We start from the raw sequence: 21,806 nt of genomic DNA, 5'->3' as shown, positions 1-21,806 counted from the left end.
ATGATTTAAACAGGCTTTAACATTGGTATATATAGTATATATAATATAATAAATTCTTATTATTTTCATAATAAATGTCTTGAATAGTTTAAATAACAAAAAAAAAAAACAAACACAAACCTTTGGTCCTCAGATTCTCCAGTGAAAACTCCAGTTAAAGTAAAGGTGATTGAAAAGGATTTCTCAACTCAAGCTCTACATTCTCATGGTGCTCCAGTCAGCAAAACTTTATCATCTTCAGATACAGGTAATAGAAATGTTTAAAGCTGCTAATGAGAACACATCTCTCTCTGCTGCACATGGGATTAATGTAATCTCGTTAAAATAACAGCAAACCCATATGGCTGCTGCCCTTCCACAGGCACCGAGATGTTTCTGTTAGCAAGTACTGTGGTTAGGGATGTAGCAGTCTTCCAGTAGAAGTCTGGTTTTAATTAGTGATTTAAATTACTAATTTTGAATCAATAACAATGAGCTGTGGTTTGGAGAGGGGAATTGACTGCAGAAGAGCCAGGCTGTTTTTTCTCTTACTTTTGAATGAAAGATCCCTCTTTTATAAAGGCATGAAGCAGGACAGTATTACTAAGCCAGTTTGGGAAATGTTAAAGGAGTGCTAGACTTCTGAGTTAACTCTCATAACTGTTTATGATATTAAAGATACAAAAGCACTTACTGGAAAACTCATCTGAAGACAACTTAGAGCACATTGATCTGGACAGTGATTTTCTTCCTATGGGAGTGCAGGAGAATTGCTCTGAAATGTTTATACAACACAGCAGGAAGAATTACTCATTAGACCAAAAGGTTAAGCCAAATGAAAGAAATACAAAGGAGCATTTGGTATGGCAGTAACTTACTTAGTAGTTATTGCAAACAGCATAGCAAAATAGCAACAAGCACTATGGAAAAGATGCCATGGCTGTGCCATAATTCCAAGTGATGACAACAGTAAGAATTAGCAAGTGCCACTGATGCTGTCCTAGAAGCTTTCAGCTGTTCCTGGGGGCTTTGCAAGAGACAGGGAGGTGGAAAAGGACATGTTTATAATGAGTGTGCAGACATACTCAAAAGTATTCAAGATACTTCATGCAACGTAATTATTCAGGCCTTGTCTTTTACTGCATTAATATCACAGTAACAAAAGACACTACTCAGTATAACTAACACAGGTGCTATTCCTGCCTGTATTCTTTTGTTGTTAAAACTCTTATTAGAAAAGCCCACCTCAGACAATTAAATATGGGAATTTTTGTTTTGTTAACTTTCTTAGCCTTGTTTGTTCCTAAGCTTGCCAAATTTGATTAGAGTGTATTTGCTGTGCCCAATGTGCTTGCATACTAGATGACAGGAATGGTCACACTTCACTAAAGAGCATTATTTAAAGAAAATTTCATACTCCTAAAGAGTATTTCATACTCCTACGCAGTGTTTGGAGGGGAAATGGAGATGCACTTTACAGGCTTTGGAGGCAGCTGATAAAGAGCAGAGTGACTGCCACTCTGCCTTCCCCATACTGTCATAGTGCCATAGCAAATCTGGAAATGCAAGCAAGGATGTCTGAAAAAAGAGCAAAATAGCTACCTAAAGAAGTAGTAGCATGGACCATCTTTGTACTGTGTTAGAACTATGGCTTTTCAGGCTTGTGATGTTGGCTGCTCTACCTACCGCTTCTGGATTATAGTCACCAGAGTCTAGTAGTGCAGTGAAATAACTGGATGTTTTATCTAGGCTTCTGAAACCTCCTGTGTGCTCAGGGCAATAGAAAGGCAAGACCAAATAGTTGGGTAGTGAATTGTAAGATATTTTGGTATGCCTGCTGTTCATACCATTTCTGCTAATTTCTTTGGGTTTTAACTCAAGAGCCTGTCTTTGCTCTGTCTTTTCCTGTTTTTCTTTCTTCTCTCTGAAATAATGCTTTCTTCTCAGAATTGCTGGTACTGAATGGCACCGATCCTGTTGCAGAAGCAGCCATCCGGCAGTTAAGTGAGTCTGCAAAGCAGAAGGTGAAGTCTCCTAGAAAGAAAAGCACCATTATCATATCAGGGGTGTCCAAGGTAGAGCAGAAAACAACACTTACATCTAATGCTTAGTACTGAAAATTCTTTGCTCCACTGAGTGTGATGTGACATTACCAGGCAATCTGCTGTCTCTCATTCAGCAGTCTCCGCAGGATCTGAGAGTTGCAACTGTTTCAAGTTAAGCCAAGTCAGGGTGGGTTTGTTTGGGAAGGGTGTTAGTTCGTGATTGTTAGATTTGACAGCCTGACTAAAAATGTATGGTGTCCTTGGATGGGAGTGGGATGATTAGGGGTTTGGGAAAACCTGTTTAAGTGAGAGCAGATGATAATTAATCCTTCTCTGTGTTTCACCCATGGAGAGAAGATACACAAAAAAAGTATTAAAGATTTTTCCAATGTTTTTTTCCAAGTAGTTGAAACAAAACCCTCTGAAAAACCTCATAGTCCCACGGACTCTGTTCCAGAGGGACACAGCAAACGGAAAACTGTTTCTCCCATGGTATTTAGCATTCTTCCATACTATCTTCATCCACACCCTCACTTTCCCATCTGATGCTTGATGCCTACCTGTAATCATAGAATCATTAAGGTTGGAAAAGACCTTCAAGATCATCAAGTCCGACCAACAGCCCTACACCCCTGTGACCACTAAACCATATCCTGAAGCACCACATCTATGCATTTTTTTTTAACACCTCCAGGGATGGTAACTCAACCATCTCCCTGGGCAGCGTGTTCCAGTGCCTCACCATTATTTCTGTAAATAAATGTTTCCTAATATCCAATCTGAGCCTCACCCTGGCACAGCTTGACCCCATTTCCTCTTAAACTATCACTAATCACTAGGGAGAAGAGGCCAACACCCACCTTACCACAACCTCCTTTCAGGTAGTTGTAGAGATCAGTGAGGTCTCCCCTCAGCCTTCTCTTCTCCAGGCTGAACAGCCCCAGCTCCCTCAGCCTCACCTCATAAGACCTTTCCCTGCAGGCTGTTGTAGGGACATTTGCTGTAAAGCCTTGCTGTTATGTGCAGGTTGCCTAAAGAGCTCTGAGGAAAAGCCAAGTCAGTGGGCATGGACCCCCTTGTCATCACTGTGTTGTGGTGATGGGGGGCAAACTAGAATGAGCTGCCACAGTGCTGGATGTATCTGCTTACAAATTGGAGGTACTGGAACTGTGTGGATTTGTGTTTAGCTGGTACAGCTTCCAATAAGTCCTTCTACAAGATGAAATGCTTTGATGTTTATTTTCTTAAAAATTATTGTCCATTCATGCTGGTACTTCCTTACAGTAGCACACACAGGAAAAAGTCCCATTATTTGCAGTGAGGCTGGGGAGAGGTGGGAGGCATGTACTTAAAGGTTTTCAGTCATTTAGTTGTAACAACATGATTAAAACTTGGCTATATGCTCTGCTCCTTTAATAGAGCGAAGGAAACTTCAAGTAGCTTTCTGATAGCCCTGAGCAATACAAATCAAATTGTAAAGAAGATAAAAGAACAGAATTTTTGCAGGGAAGCTTGTTTTCTTTTCCAGCAGAGTGGCTTGTGTCATTGTTGTCTCTTATTTTCATTGGGCAGACCTCTTTATCTCAGGACAATGAAGCTGCACTGATGATGGACTATGCTGCAGCCATGGACACCTCCTGCAAAGAAGTAGATCCAGCCACTGTGGAAGAAGCTGCTGCAGAAGTCACCTGTGATGAAAAGCTATCATTAGGTGCCTCAGAAACAGTAACTGATACTGACCCGCAGCAAAGTGCCCATAAGGCTTGGGGTTTGGAGAATGGCAGCCAACCATGGGACACCAGCACGCTCTTAGACCAGACCTGTGAAGAAGTATCTGGGAGCTCATTAAGTGTTTCAGAAACTGGGAGCATGAAAAAATCTAAAGGTATGTGATCCTTATCTCCACTTTAATGAGTGACTGCTCAACGTAATTGGCAGTGTCATCCTTTCCTACTGACTTTTGTCCTTAAACTCCTTGTGATTGTGGTGTTTGTTAAAGCTGTCTTGCCAGCAGCCACAAAGAGCACAAGTCTCTGAGCCAGGTCAGGCTTTCTTCACTCCTCCCCATCAGGAAACAGAGGGACCTGCTCTTAGAAGCTGAAGGACAGCTTGCTAAGCCCAGCTCTTCTGGGAGAGAAATAACTAGCTGAATTGTCAGTTCCTTGATGGAAACCATGTTCTTGCAAACAAGGACTTGTACTATAATAGCAGCCCCATTATTAATGGAAAAATAGCAGGGTTCCAAATTCACTTTCTGTTATATTCCTACTCCTTCTCATCTCTAAGACAAGACTCCCATGCCCTCACTAACGTGTGTGTTCAGGAAGCACCACAGCTACACCAGAAGTACACTCTCTTAGCTTCCTTATGAACAATTTCTCCCTGTTCACGGATTTCATTAATCTGTAATTTGCTAAAGAAAAGTGAAGAAAAGGTAATTTAATAAGGAAATAAGGGGTCAGATAATTTTACACACCTGGATAGCTGCAGTTTGAAAATGTCTTGGGATTTCTTGTAGTTTTCTTTATAAATCCATTAACCTCTGAGGCTGTAGCACTGGTTTGTGGCTAAGTGGTAAACACAGGTGCTGTTGAGAAGCCTGACACGAGTCAGTGCCGTGGACTGTTCCCTAAACAGGTGTCACACCAGTCTAATGGGCTGCGTGTTGAAGTTGCAGAGATTGTTGTGTTTCTCACCCATATCTATCCCTCTTTTGTGTTGTTTTTTGTTGGTTGTTTTTTTGTTGGTTTTGGTTGTTTTGATATTTTTAAAAATTATTTTCTATTAACTTCCTTTCCCAGAGATACTGTAAAATAGCTTACTATAAATCCTCAGTATATTACCACACTGTTGTAATCCTCCTGCCTCCCGCAAGGCATACACTGGGACCTTTTTGCCAACGCTCTGCTTTAGAGCATCAAGGTTTTCTGCCCTTGCCACAGATGTATTGCTCCACCTGGCAGATGAAAATGATGCAGCAACAATCAATTCGATAGAGATGGTCAGGCATTGGAAAGTTTTGGGTGTGTTTGCAGTGGGGATAGGGGATTAGCTGTTGAGAGATTCCTCTTATTTGGAGCCCGAAAAGGTTTAGAAAGCTGGGTGAGATTTTGCAGAGCTCTGAACTCCTCTTTAACATGTGATTCTAAAACAAGCAAGTGGAAGTTTATATGTAAGCTATTGTCTAGTTGCTTTTTTTCCCCTGTGTTGCAAAGAGATCAGACTTCTAAAAATCCTTGCTTACATGATGTATATAGGACTGCTAAAAAGCACAAAGTATCTCTAATATGTGAGAGATTTGCCTCATCCAGAGAAAATATTTTTTAAAGCTGTCTCAAATCCCTTTATAGACAGATCTCTTCATGGGAGTCTTGAATCTCTGTTTTGCCACTGTTCAGTAGCTTTTATGGAGTGAGGTAGGAAAACATTTTAATCCCCCTGCCTTCAGTTAGCTTTGAATAGTGCAAGTTTTCTGCTTTGTCAAATGATTTCCCTTTAAAAAAGCCAAACAAAACACCTTCTGCTTTAAAAAGCTTTGTGTATTTAATAATGTCTTAAAGTTAGAACTGTCTTTTCTTTTTTTTTTTTTCTCTTGTGTATTTCTTGGGGTTTTTTACTTTTCTGACTTCCTCTTTCTTACCCGTTCCCTTTTATAAACTTAAGAGGACTACTGTGCCAACCAGAATTAATTACTTATACAGTAAGTTTTTTTTGTCTTTTTTTTTTTTTTTTTTTTTAAGAAAATGTAGCTTTACAATTGCGCACTTACTGTAAAAACTGAAGCAAAACGTAGTTTGACACCCATTTTCTTCTTCCCCCATCCATTTCTTTCTTCCCTCCAAAATTACCTTCCCATGCTTAGGTGTCTTTGCTGGCTAGTCTGCTGTAACAAACCTTCCTTCCAGTGGTTGTGCTGTCCAAGTGAGTCACACAATGGACAGCAGGAAGGCTTGGAGGGGTGCTCTGTGTTCCTGATCTCCCTCCGTTATCCTGTAGTATCTGGTTGACAGTCAAAATCTGCTCATGCAAACCACGTATAACCTCCTAACAGGATATGTATATGCAGAAAGCTTATTTTTAAACCTGCTGATTACAGTTTGCTAGACCTTTTCTAGCCTAACTTGTAGAGCTGTCAGGACCTCAGCAGGTATTTACAAAGCCACCTGGATAAAAGCTGGTTTGGAAGTTGGGAAGGAATGGAAAGAAGTGATCTCTGTTCATAACCTTGTATGTGTGGAAGGAAATAATAGAAACACAGAATGGTTTGGGTTGGAAGGTACCTAAGAAGATCATCTAGTTCCAACCCCCCTGGATCTTCCTTCATTAACAGAAATGAGATTCAGGGGTGATCCTAAACCCACAAGCATTTTCAGAACACCCTAAACAAGTGTAGAGGAGCCTATGAAGACCAGTCAGTTTGTACAACATACTTTACAAGCTCTCTGCTTATCTCCTGGTGTTAGGGGCAGGGTTGGCATATGGATCCTGTTGAACTCGAGAAGTAAGCATGCAAATAGCATGAACATCACTAAACTTGTGATTTGCCATACCCTGCCTTCTCAGCAGGGGTGCATGCTTCCACAAAAGCTGGAGCCGCTGTCAGGCAGCACGTACCAAACGGGCAGGAGGCTGATGGGTGTCAGCAGGGACATGGCAAGCTTCCAGATAGCAGTTACCTCAGTACTTCCAAAAACACAGGGGGCTTTCATGTCAGGGGAGCTGGTGCTTGTGTGAAGCCTGTGCTGCCCTCAGGGAAGCACTGCCTGCTGTTTTTCAGGTGCAGCGAGTTGTTCCAGGCCACCGGCGCAATTTTTGCAGCATTCTTGGTTTGGTTCTGTTTCCTAGTATGGAAAATCAGTCTGAATGGATAGGACTAAATAGCTACTTCTGTCTTCTAAACCCTTCTGTCTTCCTAGTCCTGTTGGTACAGCTTCAGCTGCAGCTGCCAAGACTGCTGGGCAGAACAGGTGACTGCTAAAACAAAAGCTGCACAGCAGCAAAGCCTCATCCATCCCCCCCAGCCTTTGCATATTAACAACTGTCATTATCGTGGGGTTGAACAGTTTCTTTTATGCTGTTGACAACAGCTTGAAGTAGTCCTGCCTTGCCAAAAAGATCAACCAGAGGGTGATGGGAGAGCACTCAAGATTCAAATCCATGAGTTCCAGTTGCTTTCAGCTGACTTCTGCTTCCATCCCATGGTGCCCTATGAGAAAAGTCTCAGTAGCAGCAAGACACAGCATGATAGAATATTCTTTCAGGTGCTGAGTACTTCATACTTAAAATACAGAGTAATGAACCCAAGCGCATGTTTGGAACTGCTCTGTTCTGAACAAAGAAGCATCTGGCTGCGTGCAACAGAGCTGCCATGAAATACCTATTCTGCAGCTGTTGCAGTGCAAAATGACACGCAGCCTGTGTCAAGCCCTTCAGGGACAAATATGTCATTCTAGCTATTGCACAGTATGGCATGAAAGACCTGGTCTGTGTGTTGCTTTTTGTGGCCATTTGCAATGGAAGCAAAAGCAGAATCAAGACCGTGCAGTGACAGGAACTAATAGCTGAACTGAGAAAGAACTGGGAAACTTGATAGTGGTGTGGTAATGAGGTGTGGAAGCTTTGCCAGGGACATGACGGTCCTCGCGTACTAGTCTGACTGCCAGAAGGCTCCTTGTTGGCTTGCTACCTGGGTCCTCCTTCATTCAAATTGGCTCATGGCACTTGGACAACAGCACTACCCAATTCTGCACAAAACTGTTGCTATTTTAACATTGGGGCTGATGTACTGACACCAGGCAGTGTTGCTGGTAGCTCAGAGCTGCGTCCCTGCCAGCTGCAGCCGAGCTGCCTTGCACGTAAGGCACATGTGTGCACATGGAAAGGAAAGGTGGAATTTGGCAGAACGGTGGCTGCAGAAACAACCCAAGCTTGCAAAGAGAGAAGAGGACTGGTGGCCAGCATTGGTAACAGGAGTCCTGAGTCTCTGGTGAAGTGACAGCTGCAATTGCCTTGGCTGCATAATAGGTTTGACATGGAATCGAGGGAAGGAATACAGCAAAATAAAGCAACTTAATTTACTGCAGAAGGGATCTGAGCAAATTTCTGAACCTGCTGGAAGCAGATGTAATATTATTTTTAATTTTCTTGAAGTGAATTGCTATTCCTAACAGGGTTTTAAAATAGCAAATGCTTCATGGTTGTTATTCTGGTGGTGTTACCAAATTAGTATAGAACACATGCTGTCTGGCTTGTGTGGGTCTACTGCATGCAGGTCGGCTGGTACTGGTCTTCTGCACCAACAGTGTCCTTCACCTCAAGTTAAAATGCCACCTTCGTGTTGTGCATCACAGGCTAATCTTTCCTTTTCAGCTCCTTTGATATCTGAAAAAAAAAAAAAGAGTGACATTACTGCCTCCGTTTAATTATTTTTATAAAATACTCTGTACTTTTATTGTATTTTAAAGATTGGATATGCCTGTTTGACATGAGAGAACCCAGTGTGCAACCCATACCAAATGCTGTGCATGTTTATGTTTGACCACTAACATTGCTTTCAGAAGAGCATTTGAAACAAATAAAAGTCTAAGGAAGGAGACTTCTACAAGATTAGTGGAATGACTTTACAAGCTGAAATCAGAAGAGTAATATTTGGTTGCTCATAGGCATGTATCATGGTAGCTTTCCTTCCTTGTCAACAGCACTATTTCTGAAAGAACTGAAAGAAAACTCCTTTTCTCTTTAGTGCCCCTCTAGGAGTACATGTGAGCTCTCCTCTCCTGAACATTTCTGCTAACAGTACAAGTGTATATGCATATAGCTAGAATTACCACAGTCTGTCATGATGGCAGTTTGCATGATACTTGCATGGAATGAGGAGAAGCAGAGAAATACATATTTCCACGGAGTCTGAATTTCTCAGTGGTGTTCAGCTGGGAGAGAGCTGGAGCAACAGTGGGGCAAGGAGGATTCAGTAGCATGTGGTGTATGTACGTGTGCCTCTGGCTGAAAGCACAACAATTGCTCACATTTGCCAGTATCTCAAATTGCTTGATCCAAGGTGGAATTCATACTATTACGGCCTGTCAATAGTTACAAACCATCAATATCCTTCCTTTAGATTCAGCATGCTCTTAGCTTTCTGAGATTATTTGAATAGTCTCCGGGGTGATGCTTCAACTGGAAATGTTAGAACCAAGGCTTTTTTCAGTCGTGCTGCAGTTACAGTTAAAGGTGGGCTCCAAGAGGAAAGCAGCCTGTTCTGTCTAAAGTGTCCTGCCCCTCTGCTGTTTGCTTCTGCAGGTGGGATTTTGAAAAAAAGTGCAAAGCTCTTTTTCCGACGGCGACATCATCAGAAGGATCCAGGAATGAGTCAATCGCACAACGATCTTGTCTACCTGCAGCAGCCACTGTCAGAGGAAACACGCAAGAAGGGAGGCACACTGTCACGTATTCTGAGCAGAAAGCTCCTTTCCAAAAACAAAAGCAAGAACAAACTGAATGGTGCTTCGGCAGAACCCTGTGTATAATCCTGAACACTCTCTGATGGGATACTTGCACATCAGTTGACCGTTTGTTTACAGAGCAGCACTAGAGATACAAATATGGCTGATGACTTGCATAAAATGATGTTCCCTGATACAGTGGTCCAGGAATAAACAGAAGCTTTTTTGCTTATTTTTCCAGAATGCTTTTCCTCTCTGGTTATGAAGTTGCTCCTCCAAATACAAGCAGGACTAATTGTATCACGACAGCTCTTGGACGATCGTGTGGTTTATTGTAGAACATGGGGGAGGATGGGGAGTGGTGCAGGTGGGGAGGACCTGCATTTAGGTTCCTAGTTTACATTAACAAGGAGCTGAGAAATGAAACATCATACTTGCTATATGTCCAAACCACTCTAGAGAGAGAAGATACCACTGTGCTTCCTAACTGCAGCCTGGAATAGTAGCAATGCAAGTCTCAACTTGATGTTCTAGTCAGGCTGAAAGGAAAAACAGAGACCCAGATCCAGTTTGTATTGTAATTTGGAAATGGGTAAGTTTTCAGAAGCAGAACTGAAATGCTGATTAAGATAGCCTACTGTAATAACTGTAGCCTGCTGTCATAACTGCTCAGTCCATGTAGGTGGAGAGATGCCTCTAATGCTAGCCATAAATAAATTAATTATGCAAATACTTATACTAGCATATTGTTTAATGTTCTGTGCATAAGTTATGCCTAAAAATAGCCAGAACTTTTGTAAAAGTCTGCTTGAGTCTACTCACAAACAAAACATTTACAAATTCTTATATGTAGCTTTTCTTCCCTATGTGAGAAGCTGTGTTGCTAATGCAAAAACCAACCTATGGGGCTCCAGTTCTTTCTCCCAAGTACTTGTGAGACAAGTGTAGTAGCCATCTTATGAAACATGAAGCTAGGAGCAATAAGTGATGGATAGAGTGTATATATATCCCTAAAATCCTTTTCATTAGACAGCTTATTTTACTTGCCAAACACTTACTGAGATCTTAGGAAACACAGTTGTGAAGAGAGCTTTTAAAAAGAATAACAATTCCCTTAATAGTCTTTCAATTTCTAGCTCTACCAGTTTTGTCATGTGGTGAGGGGTGGGTTAGGAGTTTTTTTACTTTTTTCCACATTAAATATTGCATCTGGCTCCTTTAAATTAAAAGGAAAAGTTATGAAAGTAAAGGCATGGGTCTTGTTTTGGCTATTAAAAAAAGTAAAATGTCAGTTGTTTCACACGTACTGTCTTTCATGCATACCTGTACATTTCCATCATCTACATTCCTACTGAGGACAAAGGACCAAGCCCGATGTCTTTAGCCAAGAAAAACATCCATTCCATCAAAATTACTGACATGAATGGATGACGGGTTTGTGCCTGCTTTGCCCACACTGATTTCCCCCTGCCCTTTCCTCCCCATAAGACTTCCAACACTTTGGGAGATATTTGGTCTTTCAGCTTAAACTGTTCTTCAAAAATAGAAAGTGACTGAAGAACAGAAACACCTTTCAAAACTTCTGATGAACTCTGTATTCACTGGTAAATACTTTTACAGCGTATGTAAAAATAGAGGGGTTTTGGTTTCTATTTTACAAAGAAAATATTAGAAGAAATGAACTGTCAAAATCTTTTAACTGAGCCTACTGTTTAAAAATACTGTTTATGTGTAACCTTCTAAAATCACTGTGGTAGTACAGCAGTCCAGACTATCAAGTAGTTGTACATTTAAGCATGCTGCTTATTATGAAAACACTTGAAGGCATTTTAATATTATGTATTTTGAAAATTGGTTACAAATTAGTCTTTTAGAGCTGTAAGATGCTTAGAAATCCCAGTTCAGTAATAAATGTTTGTCCAGTTTGAATGTGCGTCAACACTTTAGTTTATTGTTAATTTAATAAAAAGTAGAAGTTAGGTTTCTTCATTTGTCCTACAGTGGCTTATGATATATGAGCATTAAAAAAACTGATGTTATATTCTCTCTTTTATCCCTTGAATTCACCGGGAGCTGAATGGGGCAGGGTGAGAGGGTCAAATCCCTGCTGTGCTTTAAATCCTGTCTTGTTTGCCAAGGGAGAAGACCACAGCTTGTCACTGACTTCAAGAAATCAAAACAAGACTGAGCTTGGTGGGTAGCACCCCCTTAATACCAGAAGCAAAGAGCTGTGGAACTGGGAATGTAAAGTGAGCATGTAGCCCTCCTTTAAGTTTGCTTAAATTACTGAACTGGGATTTTAATTTACAGAAGCTTTATCATGTGGTGTAGAATGGGGTGGAAATAACACTGAATAACTTGTGCAATACAGGACTGGAGTTTGTGTGTAGCTTACCCCAAAGAACAGATACACACTGAAGAAATGTTTTGTGGTTCCTCTCTCTTAATGTCTTGGTGATTGCCTAAATGCATGTCTTGATGATGGTGGGAACCAAGAACATTCTGTATTGCAAACTGTGTAAAGATTTGGGCTGACATATATTGAGAGAGGATGAATTAAGATGAGGAAAGCAAGGCATTTTAGGGTAAAAAGAGATTCCTGTTTTGTAATTGCCTTCACTCCTCAGGAAAATAAACTTCATTTGGTTTGATGTTTGACCTCCATATCTGGCTAGACTGCTCCTCACCTATTCCTGCTCCTCTACAAATAATTTATGTCCTGCTGTAAAAACAAAATAAGGTACTAAACATAAAGGGACATTTGAGTTGCTCAGTCATGACAGCCGCAAAGGCCCATAATATTGAATCCTGTTCCCACCTTCTGAGATTAGGTTGTCATTTAAGATCAGGAGATCTGAGTATGTACTTTTTTGTACAGTAGTACTGAGGTCAGTGTGTGTTGCATCCTGACAAGCAGCTGGAGCTATGCTACAGGTTTGGACAGGAACGACTGGATTTGTAATCTGGCATAACTAACACTGCAGTGTATCCTCTCTTCAGTGCTGCATGTCACCTGTGCAGTTGTGTGGAGGATGCCAGAGGGAATCTTTTCACTTTTTTATGTTTTGCAATCTTCATAATTTTTATAGCTCCACATGAGAAGAGCAGAACAAATTTCTGCATGATACTACACTGAAAACTTGTCTTCTACTTTAGTTACTTCAGAACAATAGCCTGAAAACAACCTGTGAAATGTTTCTTCTTTTTTGTCTCTTTTCTTACACTTACGTGTTTCTAGATGTTATGTACAGCAAAGAAGGCATGATACTTATTTTTTGAGGACTAAGAGATGATGCTTTTCCTTTCTTAAGAATTTTTCTGCCAGTAATCGAACCTTCGTAATCTGTGTTAGTTTGTGGCTTGTTGTACTTCATGGCATTTTAGCTTTTTATTTGCCTTGATGGGGAAAACCTGCATCCTTACTTGACCAAGATTTGCCTTGGCTTTAATGTGGATTTTGACCAACTAAGCAGTACAAGAATTAAATTTCTCTATGCAGTTTAAAGCAATAAAACTGCCTAATATCTCAAGCTAATACCTGCCTAATACCTACAAGCTAGGTAACTTGCTTAAAAGTCACTTTCAAGAGGGAGGGGGTACTTTATCCCTAGGTAACAGGTATTTCATATCCAGTTCACTCCAGGAAGAAATGACAGTCATTTCACTCTTTAACTACATATGAAGCCTGTGAACTATAGGCAGCAGGAAGGAGTATCATGGTGGAAAAAAGTTCATATTAATTTAAAAAGCAAAATACCCTGGGCAAATTTATTCAACTTAATGGACAGGTCATAAACTATGCAGGCATAAATACTGGGTTTTATTCTTATGCTTTCTGGTAGATTTTCCTCTGCTCTTTCTTTGGGAGAGAGTTTGGAGCTCTAGGTCATACAGACCTGTAGTTACTGGCTTGCTCTTGAGAGGACTTGGCTTACAGGGCTGCTTTTTTCAAGGTGTTTTTTTTTTACCTGGCAATGATACCAGCCTTGGGGATCAGTGAAATTTTACAGCATTTCCTGGTACTGCATCTCCTCGCTGGTTCTACGTGGCTTTCAAGTGGAAGCTTTTCTGCTATCTATTTCTTGTAAAGTTTTGGTGTTCTTGATACGCAAAGTATCATAGGAAGAAGGAAAGTTGACTACGTAAAATGCTATGAAATGTGTATGGGGAAGCAAAATAAGAATCTTGCTCTTGTTTTAACATCTTTTTCAGCTCTGGTAGCTCTAGGTGTTACGAAGAACAAGAGCTCTATACAAGGTGGGAGCCGTGTGGCTTTTCCTTTTAGTTTATTTCATTTTTTTAAGTGTAGAGCTGAAGTTTGAGATAAGTGCTTATCCTGGTACAGAATGAAGTATAGTGTAACTCCAGGCTTAGACATTCCCATTGTGAGTGGGAACAGCTGACCTCATACTTTGACCTCCCCAGGACCTAAGTGGATTTATTCATGTGTTTAACCTCAGCTTCTGTACATTGCTAAGCCACAGCCTTGGCGACAAACAACTCAAGATTAACTGTATAACAAGGGTGATTACTTTAGGTTAGGGTGAATAACATAATTTCAGGATATCCAAACTGTTGCTATGCAAGGTGCTGGCACGGGATGAAAATCGCTGAGAAGGATGGGTCTGAGGTCTTTCCAATACTGTAACTCTGTATTTCCCAATAATGTATTATCTTCTCATATTCCAGGTGGGGTAAAATATTTTTTTCTAGCATTCAACTGTGGTAGTCACTTCTGTAGTGTTTTCTTTCTTTTTCTGTGTGTACACTAAATTAAGTTGGTGCAATTAAGAAGTCTATGATGTACAGATTTATTATATCACTAAAAAGCCTGAGGATTTTTTAAAGAAATTATGACTGCTATACATACAATAAAAGCCAACTGTCTCTGTATAGTGTGCTGTATGACATACCTAGTCAGCCAAGCATAACAGACAGCTTTCTGCTCTCCTTCACTGGTTAGACTTGCTGCTTAACACAGTCCATTTACCCGATTATTCAAGAGCAGAGTTCTCCACCTATGCTGTGCTGACACTGCAGGTTGTTTCTGATAACCCTGGCCATGTCAGATAGCTCCTTCCTTTGAGAAATTACTTAAAACATGGACTCAGTGATAATGTAATGGAAGGAGGAATTGTGGAACTCATTGTAGTTAATCATTATTTTTTCACTCAGCTATGTCGTATTGTCCTGAAACCATTTGTAATGTTGGGGGCAGAGGGCAAAGAGTTTTAGGGCCTAGATCCTTTGCAGAAGACAGAAATAGTAAGGTGAGCACAGCCTGGGAATAAGGTTCTCTTGTGATTATTTATTTTACTGAAAAGTTATGTTCTAAATTAGTGCTGCTACAAAGCCCCATTAGACGGGGGGGGAAGGGTGGGGACCAAAACCAAGAAAACCCACCAAGAGGCATTCACATGAAAATAACCACAACAGTGGTTTTAGTTCCCTTCCCAAAGTGATGGGGAAGTACTTAGCTTAAATTTCCTAAGTCTCCCAACAAACCTTCTCCTTCCTACTCTAATCTTGGGTGACGTTTCTCAGCTTGTGTGATGCCATTCGTGTATGCTAGCAAAAGTGACAAGACGCATCAGTGAGAGCAGGAATGGATGTAGCACTGAGTCTGGCACCATCCTCCTTCCTTCTAGTTCATCACTTTTAAACAACGAATGGAAAGGTTGGGTTGTTGTTGTTTTTTTCATCTCTCTACCCCAGCCAGCCTGTTGTAGGATGCAAGTTCACAGCCTGGTGTTAACTCTGCAGAAAGGCAGGAATGCTGACAAAAATAAATAACTAAAATAAAATCTAAGTTTGGAGCTGCAGAATCCAGACTCCCGTGCACTGTAAATCCAGACTGCTTCAGCTCAGAAACGTACTCACCCTGAATTAGTTCATAATTATTCTGGCAAAGTGAATGCACTGCAAGGAGGATAACCACCGTTGTGCACTGGATGATAGAGAAACCTAGGTGAAAGCCCAAAGAATTGTGAATGTGAATAAGCCCTGAGATGTACAGGGAAAATACGTAAAAACATATACAAAATTATGTCTTTGAAGAACCAAGTTACCTGTACATACAGTTGGGGCCTTGAAAAATTCCCCTTACTACTCCTGTGCTCATTGAAAACTTCGTTTTTAAAAGAATGAACTGCTCCCCCTCCTTAAATTAACACTGTTTTGCCAAGAAGCAACATTTTTAAAATTCAAACCCTACATCCTTTCAGCTTACCCAAGCATGTAAGAGTCACGATACACCTTCTGCTTGAAGCTGGGTGCTTGTGCAGAAGGGGATGTGGGATGGGTGAGCAGCGAGGCAGGGCCTGGACCTGGCCAGCTGCTGAAGATACAGCTGTGGGAAGAGCACGTGCCCTGGGAGGACACAGCCGGAGCCTTCTTCCCATCATCGCTGGGTCTTCAGCGCTGCCCTCCCTGTGAAGAAGGGGGCCCCACGTCCGCGGGCTTGGCTTCCCGGGCACCCGGCCTCGGCGGGAGAGGTCAAACAGAAAGCAGCCGCCGCCGGGTGCTGCTCCAATGGCAGGCGTGGCCGCGCTCCCGGCTGCCGGGAAGCGCAGGGCTGGGCCCCGGGAATGCCGGGCGGATGGGGCCCGGGCTCAGCGCCCGTCCCGGGACTAACCGGGGGGGACACACCAGGGCCCCCGCCTGCCCTGCCCTGCCCAGACGGACGCGGCTCCTCTCGCCGGGCGGGGCGAGAGCGGCGCTGAGGCTGCTGCGGTGGCCGCCGGGCAGACCCTGCCCTGCCCGGGCCGAGCCGGGGCGACGAAGCCGCCGGGCGGGCCGCAGCCCCCACAGCCGCCGCCGCCGCCGCCCCCTCCCCGCCGGACTACACCTCCCGCCCTGCTTTGCGGCCCGCCGCGCCGGCTTCCGGTGGCGCGTGGTTTCCGGAGCGGATCGGAACCCGGAGCCCGGATCCGATCCGGGTCTGGCCCTTCCCCGGGCAGGTAACGCCGCTTCCCCGCGCTCCCGCCCGCCGCCGCCACCCCCCCCCAACCCCCCCCCCCTCCCGCACCACCCCCCCGGCCCGCGGGCGGGACCCTCCGCGTGGGACCCCCGCCCCGGCCGCTCCTGCCCGGGGGGGCGCGGGGCCGGGCCGGGCGCCCGGGGCGGCAGCAGCGGCAGCAGCGCCGGCCCCGCCGCCTCCTCCCCCGCCCCGTCTCCGCGCCGCCTGTTCTTTGTTACAGCGGCCGCGCCGCCGCGCGGGAGGGGCGGGAGGGGCGGGGGGGGGGACGGGCGGGTCCGAGGCAAAACCCGGCGGAGCCGCTCCCGGATCGCCCGGGCCGGGCCCCGCACCCGCCCGCCCCGCCGACAGGCCCCGTCCCGCACCGCCCCGCCCCGCCCCGCACGCCCCCCGCGGCGGCTCGGGAGGGGAGTGCGGGGCTGTGTGACGGCGGGGAGGGGAGGGCTGCGAGCCGGGGGGCACTGTCCTCACGGGGGGGGGGCTGGGGAAGCCGGGCGTGTGAGGGGAGCGTGTCCCCCCGGGGCTGGGGGCGGCTCGGGGGGCCGGGATTCGCCTCCCGGGGAAGGGGGGGGGGCTCCTGGCAGGGGGGGTGGGAGATGGGGGGATCTCTCGGTGACCACGTGTGGGTGCTGGTCCCGCCGCGGGTTTCCCGGGGCCTGCGCTCCGGAGGGGGGTGCGGGGGGTGCGGATGGCAAGGGGGAGGGCGGGCAGCCCCGGCCTGCGGGGCCTCAGGCACCCGCACAGGTTTCCTGCAGCACGCTGGGTTCCTGCCCGCCTTGGGTAGGGAAACTTCGCGTGTGCCTCGGGAGCGCGATGCCGGGAAATGCTGGGAAGGCACAAATTCCCACTCCCGCTTCGTTCGTCTGTGCCTCCTCTGCCTCGTGCTGGAGTTGTTCCCCCTCTCAACAGCCGCTGATAAAGCTGCTGTAATTGCTTAGACGGACAAGGCCTCGGTGTAGTTTGCCAGATATTCTGCCAGATAGGTACCAATTGTTTTGAGCAGCAGCGTGGACAAATTGGAGTTAACATCATGGAGCAACAGGGTATTTTTAAAGACCGTGCTTTCCGTCCGCATGTACTTCCAGCAGCCAGCCCCTTGTGTGTCTTCCTGTTCCTTATCCACACGAGTAGAAGCCCACTGTAGAATTGTAATAGAAAACTGAAGAAAGAAGAAAAGGAAAATAACTTTGCTTCGTTGATCATTACATTCAATCGCAGATTGATCTGGTTTATTTTTTTAATCGATTTGTGAGACTAAAATGACTCAATTTACCACTGGTGCCTGATTTCTTTCTTCAGCTGTTTACTAGGGGAAAATACAGTTTTGCACCAGGCCCTACATTTTTTGAGAGCTTGTTGCATGACTGCTTCCTTGACACAAACACTTCACGTCACGCTCCACTAGCAGATACCTGTGACTTTGCAGCCTCTCAGTGTCTTCATTTGGGTACCCTTGATTTTCACGGTGTTCATAGGCCAGTTTTGCAGCTGGAATTTGTGTGCCTAGCTGCATCCTCTAAGGTACAGAATCGCCCAGTTAACTATACAAGCAGAAAACTCTGTTTTTCTGCTCTTTTACTGCAGTCAGGATTAGGCCTTGTACCTGTAGTCTAATTTATTCTGTGTGGTTCTTCATGCAGTTATTCGCTGCTTAATGATTGCTCTCTTGTTTTATATAAAAGTATCTGGAATTCCCAGAAGCTCTGGTTTTCTCTGCAAGAAAAGAACATAATTATGTGTGGTAGGATAAATGGCTTAATGGAACATTTTCCTGATAAGAGATGCTTGAAAAGAAAAATAATCAGACATGGCCTAGAGCAACAGCAGATGAGGTGAAAAACTCTGAAGTCTGTCTTCAGTGTCATCATGTGAGCTAGGGTGGCACTTTGTGATTCAGTTTACCAGCTGGAGCGGGTGTTATAATGGCATTTAGTTCAAAAACCTCTTGGGAAATACAGTTGGGATTTGTGAGGAGTTTGAAAGTCTAAAGGGTAAGAAGGACTGTTTTTAAGTCAGAATTGTTAAACCCAGTTTGGTGTAGGTGTGCCTTTCCTGTGCTTCCCGTAAAGTAGGAAGGCGGGAAAAAGGCCACACAGGGATTTGTAACAAGGTATAAATGCTAATGGCAGGTAGTCCTCTTTTTGGCACCTGCAGGTTGATGTCTGAGCTGCGTGCATGATTCATGTATCAAGGAGCAGCTGAGCGAATTGGGGTTGTTTGGTCTAGAGGAGGCTGAGGGGGAGACCTTCATCGTTCTCCACAGCTGCCTGAAACAAGGTTTGTTGTGAGATGGGGGTCAGTCTCTTCTCTCATGTAACCCATGATAGAACGAGAGGAAATGGCCCCCAGTTGTGCCGGGGGAAGTTCACATTGGATATTATGGAAAATGTCTTTAATGAAAGTGGTCAGGCATTGGAACAGGCTGCCTAGGAAAGTGGTGGAGTCACTATCCCTGGAGTTGTTAAAAAAACATGTGGACATAGCATTTCAGCACATGGTTTAGTTGGCATGGTGGTGTTGGGTTGATGGTTGGACTTGATGATCTTAGAGGTCTTTTCCAACCTTAAGGATTCTATGATTACTCATTCCTGTTTATTTCAGAGCATTGCAGGTAATCGTGCCAAGTATAGGAAGGATGGGTGGTGAATCAGAAGTTTTGTGAGGTGGAACATTAAAATACTTGATACAAGAAACAATTTTCCCAGTTTCTCCCCATCACCTTGAACAACATTTATGCTCCTGTGATTTCTCCACCCCTTTGTTGCTATTCTTATCTGATGGCCTCTAGAACAAGACTGGCATTGCAGCTTCTGTAGTGCTGTTTGTGAAGAATGAGACACAGGAAAATCCTAGAAGGTGAATGCCTTTCACGAGGTCACACAGCAGTACTGCTGGTCTTGCTGCATTGTGTCCCCTGCGCCTCTGAGCCATTGACCAAGAGTATTTGCTAATACAGCTATATTTAGGATTAAAGTCTTGTCAGGACACAAGCTATCTAAAAATAACTGGGCATACACCTCTTGAAATAGAGCATCCACAAAAAATCTTGGTTGAAAAGCAAAATAACCTTTTTTGTTTGTTTGTTTTTACGTCAACCCATGAATCACTGACTGTGGCTTGTTTGGCTCCATTTCACTCTTGAGTTTCCCTAAATAGTTGTTGCTTTTTATTATATATATTTTTTAGAGTGCTTTCAGGAAAAGAGCTTTTGGGAAACTCCCTGAATGGCTGCTTGTGCTCAGAATTGGGCTTTTGTATAAATATTTAAGTGTTTTATTAGTTTAGTCCCCCAAAGCTGTAGCCTGGGGGGCTACAAAAGAAGACCTGGCTTGTGCCACAGATGGGCAGTGCTGGCCCCTTGGTGGGGAAAAGACTACATTTAGGAAGGAGACATTGTTATTTCTTGCAGATTTGTACAAATCAAGCGCACCAAACAAGATTTTTCACAACATACACAGAATGGTAAAGTTAGCAAGCTTCCAAGTCCATCCTCCTTACAGTGATTGGTTAGTGATTTACATACAGTTAAAGTAAGGTTACATCACTATTTCTGTCATGCATGCTCAGGGGAAGGGTCTTCACCTGGGCAGGGATCTTCTTGACCTGGAGGTGTGATTCTTAGCTCATTATAATGACATTATAATGAGCTAAGTTCATCTAAGGGACACAGTATTGCAAGTTCTATAGCTCCAACCACCTAAGACTGGTTCAGCAGTTAGTCTTCATGATTGTGATTCTTTATCACCTCCTGCATTCCTTAGGTCCAATTAACTGTATGGACCTCAGGTCTTCTCTGCCAAGTTCGTGATTTACGTGAGGCACCCTTAAAACCTCTTGATTAATTGCCTTCTTCAAGGCCTAGTTACTGCAGGATGTCCTTGCTCAGTGCTGGCTGTGGTACCAATTGTCTGCCTCTCTGACTGCAGTTTTAACTTACGTATATACAGAGTACATCTTACACAAAATAACCACACAGTTCTAAATTTCTGAGTTATTTTCCAACAGGGGAATGCCAGGATGCCCAGAGTCAGTGACCAGCATCCTCCTTAGACTGTTGCCCTGGTAACTGAGCAGCAGGATCCCTCCTGCCATGACCAAGAGCCCCAGCAATCAGGTGTCCCTTTGTATTCCCAGCAGTTAACATACTGACTTTTCACGCAGCACATCCCTATGTCCTTTACCAATTGGGAGTGAAGGAACCCATTTACTGCTTCTAGTGGAGGCTTGAGGTGGAGTGGAGCACGGGTGCAGCTGCATATCAGACATAGCCCTTCAGGGATAATTTTTTAAGCCGGTGTTCAATAAAATGTTGCACTGAACCAGATGGGCTTTGTTTCTGCAGTGGTTGTTGCTGGCCTTAATTAAGTCCTCCAGCCCTGCGTGTTCTGGGGTTCCAAAGGAGCGTCTAGAGTGGGGTGCAGGGACACATAGGAATGACTGGAGGTTGGCAAGAGGAGGGATGGGGAACCACATAAGACAGCATTGCCTCAGAGGGAAGTGCCTGTACATCTACATTTAGGCTTCTTGGTAGCGATTCCAGCAACACATGTAAGGACACCGGAGTCACTGGGGGATTTCTAACAACTTTAGTTTTTTTGACCTTACATTGATACTTCTGCAGGGGCAGTGATGTCTTTGGGTATGCTCTGGGTCAGTCAGCATCTTTACTCTATAAAGGGATGTTTCAATAATATGGAAAGTAAAAGTAATTCAGAACTAACTTAATCTTTTGTATTTTGGCAGGTTTAAAACATGGCTGAAGATGGCAGTGATGAGATTATATTTGTTTGTAAGTATTGGAAAGGAAAATTACCTGCGTCTCATGATGTGACATGTCTACCCAGAATGTTTGGAATTAAATACTAAATAGACTTAAGGTTTTATTTAGAAAAGTAGTTATGCAAGGTAAGCTCAAACAGCTTATGGAGGAGTAGAGAAAAGGTTACTAATTTTAACTGTACACATTCTCCAGGTTTTATTGGCAAACACAGAAAGATACCTGTGCATGTGAGTTAACAAAACAATTTTTTCTTGGTGAGAGATTGAAGGCCTAACACTAGTCTACGCCCTTAGTTTATATAGCCAGCTTTAGCAACCAGGAGTGACTTACAGGGAACCCTAACTTTTAGTCTGAGCTGAAGTTCCGCACCTCCACAAGAGTAGGGCCTGTTCTTTCTGGACAAGCCAAGTTTGAGATGCACCCATATCTTGTCCCACTCGGTGGGTTTCAAGGGAAGTGAATCTTATTTATACCCCAAAAGTGCATGAGTGCCATCTTGGCAGCAGTGCTCAGTGAAAAACGAATTTTTTCACAGCAAATGGCCTAGAGGAACCACAACAAATGCTTTATTAGGAACTCAATAC

The 21,806-nt window shown here is 43.9% G+C and overlaps 2 protein-coding genes across 12 annotated transcripts in view; both read left to right on the top strand.

Moving 5' to 3' along the window:
- The window catches only part of C2CD2 (C2 calcium dependent domain containing 2), a 42,626-nt gene extending 28,267 nt beyond the window's left edge, over window positions 1–14,359 (top strand). The window contains exons 11-15 of one of the 3 annotated variants that reach the window (XM_051625245.1): window positions 134–247; window positions 1,927–2,054; window positions 3,597–3,909; window positions 5,688–5,724; window positions 9,324–9,363. In XM_051625245.1, the coding sequence (XP_051481205.1) occupies window positions 134–247; window positions 1,927–2,054; window positions 3,597–3,909; window positions 5,688–5,713 (581 nt within the window). In that variant the 3' untranslated portion in view covers window positions 5,714–5,724; window positions 9,324–9,363. Of the gene's footprint in view, window positions 1–133; window positions 248–1,926; window positions 2,055–3,596; window positions 3,910–5,687; window positions 5,725–9,323 lie in introns of all 3 variants that reach the window. The other 2 variants (XM_051625234.1, XM_051625226.1) reach the window with 2 other exon arrangements.
- Window positions 14,360–16,345: 1,986 nt separating this feature from the next.
- Window positions 16,346–21,806, top strand: part of PRDM15 (PR/SET domain 15) — a 64,173-nt gene continuing 58,712 nt past the window's right edge. For 8 of the 9 annotated variants that reach the window (XM_051629104.1, XM_051629097.1, XM_051629087.1 and 5 more), the window contains exons 1-2: window positions 16,346–16,425; window positions 21,186–21,231. In XM_051629104.1, the coding sequence (XP_051485064.1) occupies window positions 21,195–21,231 (37 nt within the window). In that variant the 5' untranslated portion in view covers window positions 16,346–16,425; window positions 21,186–21,194. Of the gene's footprint in view, window positions 16,426–18,988; window positions 19,299–21,185; window positions 21,232–21,806 lie in introns of those variants that run through there. The other variant, XM_051629055.1, reaches the window with a different exon arrangement.

Source organism: Apus apus, chromosome 1, assembly GCF_020740795.1.
Source record: "Apus apus isolate bApuApu2 chromosome 1, bApuApu2.pri.cur, whole genome shotgun sequence".
NCBI lineage: Eukaryota > Metazoa > Chordata > Aves > Apodiformes > Apodidae > Apus > Apus apus.
The sequence above is the reverse complement of the archived record's forward strand: the minus strand, read 5'-3'. Positions and strand labels throughout refer to the sequence as shown.